This window comes from Sinocyclocheilus anshuiensis, unplaced genomic scaffold, assembly GCF_001515605.1.
Source record: "Sinocyclocheilus anshuiensis isolate Anshui unplaced genomic scaffold, SAMN03320099.WGS_v1.1 scaffold1632, whole genome shotgun sequence".
Lineage (NCBI taxonomy): Eukaryota > Metazoa > Chordata > Actinopteri > Cypriniformes > Cyprinidae > Sinocyclocheilus > Sinocyclocheilus anshuiensis.
The window spans coordinates 1,653,493-1,661,698 of NW_015558674.1; the positions used below are offsets into that span (position 1 = coordinate 1,653,493).

At 34.3% G+C, this 8,206-nt stretch overlaps 1 protein-coding gene across 1 annotated transcript in view; it reads right to left on the reverse strand.

Annotated features, from left to right (window-relative positions):
• LOC107681290 (protein RTF2 homolog) overlaps positions 1 to 6,562 on the reverse strand; it is a 34,734-nt gene extending 28,172 nt beyond the window's left edge. The window contains exons 1-5 of the mRNA XM_016477559.1: positions 6,384 to 6,562; positions 5,335 to 5,429; positions 4,594 to 4,687; positions 3,554 to 3,693; positions 1,079 to 1,157 (exon numbers count right to left, since the gene is read on the reverse strand). Of these exons, the coding sequence (XP_016333045.1) occupies positions 1,079 to 1,157; positions 3,554 to 3,693; positions 4,594 to 4,687; positions 5,335 to 5,429; positions 6,384 to 6,452 (477 nt within the window). The 5' untranslated portion in view covers positions 6,453 to 6,562. The remainder of the gene's footprint in view (positions 1 to 1,078; positions 1,158 to 3,553; positions 3,694 to 4,593; positions 4,688 to 5,334; positions 5,430 to 6,383) is intronic.
• Between the last annotated feature and the right edge of the window lie 1,644 nt (positions 6,563 to 8,206).

Here is an 8,206-nt window from a genome sequence, read left to right on the forward strand (position 1 = left end):
TCGTCCAGTCAGCGGTGAGTAATCCCAAACCAATGGCGCTGTCTCAAACTATACCTACCTTTTCCGGTTTGTCTGAATTGTCGTTGTGTTTTCTGACTTGTTAATTTGTTTTCGGATATTGTCGTTGTGTTTTCTGACTTGTTAATTTGTTTTCGGATTTTGTCGTTTTGTTTTCTGACTTGTTATTTTGTTTTCGAATTTGTCATTGTGTTTTCTGACTTGTTATAATGTTTTCTGAATTGTTGTTGTGCTTTCTGAATTGTTATTTTGTTTTTTAGATTTGCATTTGCGTTTGTAATTTGTTATTTTGTTTTCAGAATTGTGATTTGCTCTGCACTTCTCGGCCACCGTAAAAAATAGAAGAAGTTTAAAAAAAAAATCATCATTTACATGTATTTGAATTGTATTTTCTGAAGGATCATGTGACACTGAAGACTGGAGTAATGATGCTGAAAATTCACAACAATCAATTACAATTTACAGTATATTCAAATAGAAAACAGTTATTTTAAATTGCAATCATATTTCACAATGATACTGTAATTTTGGTCAAATAAACGCAGCCTTGCTGAGCAGAAGAGACTTCTTCCAAAAACATTTTTAAAAATCCTAATTATTCCAAACTTTTGACCAGGAGTGTAACATATTTCAAATTAGGAATAAAATTAGCAGTATTTTTCAGGCTTGTTCAGGCTGTGCATGTGCATTAGCATAAACATATAGACAAAAGCGCTATGAAAAACTCATACTGCAAAGCAGGACTACAGACAAACAAAATAGCCTTTATGAAAAACTGAACACTGAATAAGATAAGATCGATTACAAACCATTACCTCTGAACTTTGATCGACATTTAACTAAGAATATGTATGTGGACATAATCTTCCATAAAGTAAACAATGAATTACATACGGCTTATGCCACTGATCATTTACGGTCTAAGGTTTCAGTAACATTATTAACATACAGCTGGTTTAATAAAGCGCCTACGCAAAGACAAAAGGAAGAGATGAGAGCGATAACAGGTCACAGAAATGCGAATGATTCAAGAGAATCGAGAACACTGCTTTTCACCAACCTTGTGGCAGATTTCGGTCTTGATCTCTCTGAGCGCTCGTTCTGAGAAAACACACCCACAGGTCTGTAGGAATAAAAACCTACAGGAAAAAAAACACTGTGATTACAACCACAAAAACAAACAAAAAAAAAAACTGAAAAATGTCAAGAGTAATCAGTTTGACTGTTGATTTAACAATGTGGAAAAATTAACATATTTTCCACTTGGCAGCTTTAAACTTTAAAGTACAGCAGCCACACTTAAGTCACACTTTAAATTGTCTGAATGTTATTAGATAGCAAAATATCAAACCAAGTGATTTGAATATTAAAATTATATATATATATGTATACACACTCACACAACTGGTCATTAAAAAATATGTGTTATGCTATTCATCCTGATCAAGTGACACTCTTACATTACAGAAATTTATAGTGAGAAAATACACCCAAACTACAACCAATCAATGTACTGTATTATACTACATTTTCAGTGTCTAAAACTTTATTTAAATTTTCTTGTAGGTGAAACACGTCATTTAGGCACCAATAGTTTTGCTTTGTTTTTAAAAAGGTTTCCTGAACACTCACAGCATGGGTCTCTGGTCGTTTAAACTGAATGACTTTCAGAAGAATCCACCAATGATTAGCTTTCTTAAAGTAGATTTCTGTATAATACACTGAGATAGGGGAAAGTATACTAATGCGACACACTTCATCTTTAACTACGATCTTTCCTATTATTACACGGCTCTGTGGAATACTTGATTCTGATTGGTCAGTCACGACATTCCGTGGTGTGTTATCCCTCGATAACAACCAGTAAAAACTAATAACACAGGCTCATCCGGGTAACTGAAGTCGGCGCTGTACTCTTGCTAGGAACAGTTTCTCTTCGTGGAAGCTTTGCATTTGTTTAGCTAATAAAATATTAAAGCTCAATTCAATATTATGTGTACAATTGACCTATCGGTAAGCCCCTCGCCTCAAACGCAGATGAGCCAATGGCAGTCGAGTATCAGTTGCACGGGGAGCGGTACTCGGATATCTTTAGGTTTCAGCGCCATAGAGAAACATTGGAAGATCCGAAGCTCGAATCGGTTTAATGGTGTTTATGCTAAAAAAATGGAAAAACTGTGTGCCTGGGGATCTTGTAACACTAATCCCAGGTATCCTGAGAGGATAGGCAATTTAATTGATTTTATTCCATTTTCTAAATCCAACCAAAACAGAGCAAAATGTCCCTAAGCATTCAACCCCAATCACAATGAAGACGAAAACGTTCATTTTCTGGTTGTCATACTCTCATTAAGTTACACTTTTCATCTGCTCGCGCAGAACCTTAATGTTATCTTGTGCTTCAGCAAGGTATCTCTGGCTAAAACTAGCTAATGTTAAAGTTAGTGAGTCCATGCTAACGTACAAACCTTAATGGTGAACTCTTCTCACGTCATGTACCATGCAGTGAAAGTCAAAAACACATAAACAAAGGTCTATATTAGAGTGCCTCTCCATATTAATCTGGTTAAATGTAAATTAATTGAATCTTACTCTGCGGTATATAAACAGTATTGATCCAGGATGTTGTCATTGCGATCGTGACGACCGTAACATAATCCTCCCGTTTGCATTGTGATCTGTATTTTTACAAATTTATTTTAACATCTTTTAAATATCCCTCCATGGCATATTTAAGTCCCACTTGAAGGTCCATCTGTGTCCCAAATTTATCAGAAACACCTCGGAAGAAGGTTTTCACTGACAGCTGTCATTGTAAGACAGTGAGCAGCTGCCATTTTGCACCAATTGTTTACACTGTAATGGATTATAAGATAACTAACAAACTGGTAAGATTTAAAAAAATGTTTGTCTTAAATCAATAGGCCTATATTTTACTGCCTTAAAGGGGTCCTATTATGCTTTTTCCCTTTTTCAACTTTAGTTAGTCTGTAATGTTGCTGTTTGAGTATAACCAATCACAGCACACACTGGCCCAGCTAACCAATCACAGCACATTTCGTATTTCAGAAGGCGGGCCTTCATTTAATACAGGAACTATTCGAGCCGTTCATGCCAGACTGGGGAGAGAGGTGTTGTAATAATGTAAAATATGTGTTCTAGTACACCCCCAAAACAAAATCAAGACTTTGTAAAAGAGCATAATAGGACACCTTTAATTATTTATGTGGTGAAATGTTGTGCAATAAGTAGTATGACTGCACCTTATCCCTTAAAATATCGGTCTAGTTTGAACTTGCCGCTTGTTAGCAACTGCTGTCTTCACGGAAGCTTTGCGTTCAAATATTTCCACTCAAATCAATATTTTGTGTCTAATTATTCGCGTTGGGGTCCTGATCACCCTGTCGGGGGTTATTCTGCGATAACAACCGGCTGGATGCACATTATCCCTTACTTGAAGCCTGATTGAGTTGTGCTGTGGTTGAAGTCAAAAGCAGTGCGTAAGCTGCATGTGAGCTGTGAGATATGGTCTTACTTGTGTTTTCCATTCATCTCCAGACCAACCACAGGACAGATGAACATGCTGCAGTGCATGTCCTCATAACAGTCCCCTTTAATGTTGTGCCTCTCGCCCTCCCACGCTGGGTTATCCGTCAGATTCAGCTCCTTCACGTCCTGTCAAACACACCAGAGTTATAGAGGTAAAGTTAACTAAAACTATTAAAAAAAATTGTTATATAAAATAATATAAACGTTAACTAAAACATTTTTAAGCTAGTTACTTATTCTGACATGTACTTATGAAATTATATAAAAGAATAAGTGATCATACTATATTTTATTATATTTTCAATGACTTCTAGCAGACAAATGGGTAAAACATAGTGATTTGAATGATAGTGACAAAGATTGGTAAAGATTTAAAATTACAATAAATTCGTTTTTAGGGCTGCACTATGATGCTTAAATAGAATATATTAAATAGAGCATTTTGTTAAACTGAATGACATTTTAGTGGGTGTGTCTGTAAATCATGGTAAAAATATATGACAGTAATTATTATTTTGGCCAAAGAAAATAAAAATAAATTAAACAGGTCACATAAAAAAAAGACATAAAAAAAAAAGAAAAATGCAAGAAAATTACTAAGAAATGAAAAATATAAAAATAAAAACTCATTCAAAATATTAATAACAATTCTGACAGTATCTCAGTGTTTGTGGATTATCCAATAATCAGAAGATTTAATTGCAGTAAGATATTTACATGACATAAGCAAACTTCTTCACTCCCGTTTACATGCAATTAAAATTGGCATACATCACATTTTAATGTGATTATGGTTACTACGATTATGAGCTTAATCACATCAGTTTGATCAAAGTATTGTGTTTACATGAGGTAAAGTTTAACTGCAATATTATAATTGCAGTATGAGTGCATGTAGAGGGAGTCAATGATGACATTAAAAACATAGTTCACACATCATGTGCAGGCTTATTAACTATTAAAAAAACGCTTTTTTCCACACACTGTCATTCAGAGTATGATGATCATTTGTCAGTGTTTACTGACCTTGATATTACGGATGTGTGCCACAACCTCAGAGTTCGGCCTCTCCGCTGATTTATCCAGCAAGTACTCAATGATCGCATCTTTATTATACAGTCTGGTGGAAGAAAAATTATTTTTACGCAAATACTGCAAAATTCACCATAGTTTTACTATATGCACACTAAACAATACACTAATATTCTTTAAAACAGAAAAATAGTTTTTTAATAATTTTAATACAATAATTTTTCACATTGATTCATGCATCACGAGTGAAATTCTGCAGAATGGATTTAAACATGGTAAAATATACCAGCGCTACGAATTCAACATTCTTATTGGTCGATAAAGACGCTTATTCAAAAACAATTCTAATTCTATTGAAAACTGTGGAGCTTTTTCGTGAGGATCCATTCATGGTGGTTAGTCTGATCTTATTTCAGACAACACAGTTAAACAATGGTTGGTTGTTATGCAATAACGATGGTAAATCTTTAGAACAGAGGTTATTTAAAGTAGAAAGTCATTATCAGTCAAAATAAACCCCATAAAGGCGATCAGGACATGAAGCAGAGGTCTTGTTTCAGCCTGAAGGGTTTGATTTTGTGATCATGACCATCTGATTATAATTATGTTGCATTGACCCTGCTATAAATATATAAATAAATATCAACTGCTTCAGCAGGCCATATATTACCTTCACAAGTAAAAACATGAACATAATAACTAAAAATTGCAATCATTTAGAATTTAATAACGTACCTGCCCAGCTCACAGGCGACTATGGGCCGCTTCAGCTTCTCCTGACTCAACGCACAATATTTCCATTTGGCAGCAAGTTCTGCATTTTTATCGACCTGTAGAACAAAAAAGTTCAGATTTATTAACTGTAATAACACTACACATCAAAAATGCCTGGTGTATGAGAGCCCTACATAAAAATATTTAGTGCATTCAAGTAAGTGCAGTTAATTCAAATATGAAATGCATTCACAAAAAGCCTTAATACAGATTAAATAAATGTATTTTGTGAAGTTTGTGAGTTAGGCACAACAAGTCAATAGGGAAAGAAATTATAGATCAATATTCCTATGAAATATGAGATATTCTTATGAAAATTTTGCAGAGTTATTACTCCCATTATTACACTTCTTTTTTCATCATGGTTTGCCCAAGAACACATTAATATGCAAATTAGATGCAATGTATAGATACATTGTATAGAATGGGAATATCAATTTATGGACATTTTGCGCACATATTCCATAAAGTACAGTAGCATATCAAATCGTTATGTTATATCTTTCATATAACATTGTTGAGAACCATCTTTGTACAAGTTTGGCTAAAAATAGTCTGAAACCTAAAAACTGATTGGTGAATGAAAAAATAAAACATTGTTTTTGCCTATACATGTCATTTCTTTTTTCAAAAATGTTTTTCTCCATATGTTTCTTATGCTCCAACCAATGTAAAGGCATAAAAAACACAACAAAACTGACAAAACTTTCTGGTTCTCAGGAGGATATAAACACCATTTACATTACCATGGTAGTACTACAGTGTATTATGTAAAAACCATGGTTCGTGAATTTCAGTACCAGGGTGTATTTCCAAATACTACAGTATGTTTATGTCCAGAAAATAAAAGTTTATTTAAGACACATTCAATCACGTATAGTTTATTAAAATTCTACAGCAGCTGAAGAAAAAACAGATGTTAAACGCACGAGCTATAGACATGCTAAGACGCTACACGCTAATTTCCTACGTTTATGACAATAATCGAGCGTTTAGCGCAACGTCTTTACCTTTTCGACCTTTTTCGGGCCTTTAACCAGTTCGTGTCTTTTGGGAATGGTTCCGCCGTCGCATCCCATGCTGAAAATACGATTCAAACGGTTTTACTGAGAGAACTTGAGCTGAAGCTAAACGGCAAAACTGTAAACAACCGAGGAGCTTCACTGAAGAGCGTCAGCGGTGAGTTTGCGTTTGTTTTTCAGATAGCGCCGCCTAGAGGTCGGTTAAAAAAATTACGCCTCCGTTAAATGCTGTTTCAACACCAACCACTAGATGGCGATCGAGACAAGATGATTGAAATGAAGCTAAAATAAAACAATATCAATAATAATTTCAGAAATATTTTTCTTTAGTGCACCAGTTATTTATCCTGACACAAAACACTAAGAAAAATACTAAAAATACATTTGAAATTAAATGCATGTGTACAGTATCATGGTTTTTACATCGTAGCCTACTTCCAAGAATACACTCTAAAAATGCCAAAAGTTGGGTTAGTCCACATTTGACCCAAAGTTGGGTTGAAACAACCCAGCATTTTTTAGAGTGTACCATGGTACTACCAGACCAGCTACCGGGAAATTGGGAAAAAAACGTTCTGGCAATGTTCTCTCAAAGTTATGAACAAACATTCTTCCAGTAAATAGAATGTTCATTCAAAATTATCATAACATTCTCAAAACATTAGCACAAAAACATGATGTATATATTGTATGTAGTTAGACATTCCTCAAAAGAGAACATTCAAAAGTAATTCCCATAATGTTTGAAAAACAATGAAATAGAATGTTCCACTTGAAAATAGAATGTTGTCTTTAACGGTCATATAAGCAAGAAAAATTATTATTGATATTATTATTATTTTAATACTTTTTGAATGTTCAGAGCACATTCAGAAGAAAAAAAAATTTCATAACTTCATAGAAACGTTATAAAACGTTCTTAGAACATATTTTTGGTAGCTGGAAGGTAGGCTACATAAACGTGTCCAAATCTACTTTGTTCTTTAGCTGCCTTTGGTGTTATTTAATGTAGGCTACACAATAATGAACAAAAAGTACCATGGTTATATCATGTTTTATGGGCATGTACTGTGCTATAATGAGTATGGGGATCATTCAGTGCCATGATAATAAATAGTAGGCCATCTAATATCACTGTACAACCACAGTACCTTTTGAGAAACTTGTGCTACAACAAGCTTGACATTTTTTTTTTATGCATATTAAGTTGCCTATTTCGTCCCTTTAACTGATGTCTTTTAGGAAAGGCTTGACCAAAACTCCTTATCTGAGTGTACGGCCAGACCCTTCTATAGTTGCAGTCGGACATTCAGCATTTTCATGGTCATTCTGACGCTGTGGACAATGAATATGAATCGAAATGGTCAGTGACAGGCCACTTAGTCTAATTGTGTGGATGAGAGCTAAAAGTTGTCTTAGGAGTGGAGGTGAGTGCTAATAAAGTCTATTTCCTGTGCCTTCAGGAATGACTGATTGGTTTAACATTGATGTGCGCATCAGAGTGACCATTAGTTTGTGCAGCGGTATGTAAAGTACGACTGTGGCTGTATAATTTATTACAGTGTAAAACCATGAATATGGTTAAGTTGGTGTTAGCGCCAGTGTGTGTTTATATTTATAATACGAGTTGTAGTAATAATGAATTTAAGTAAATTTTTCATTTTGTTTGACATTATCAAATAAGGCCTATATAGTTCATCTCCATTATCTATTTGCTCTACCAGTAATTCAGAAATTGTGTTACGTGTCTTATTAGATTACGTATGCCTCTCTCATGGCTAAATGTTTTGCAATATGGATTTTCATTATAA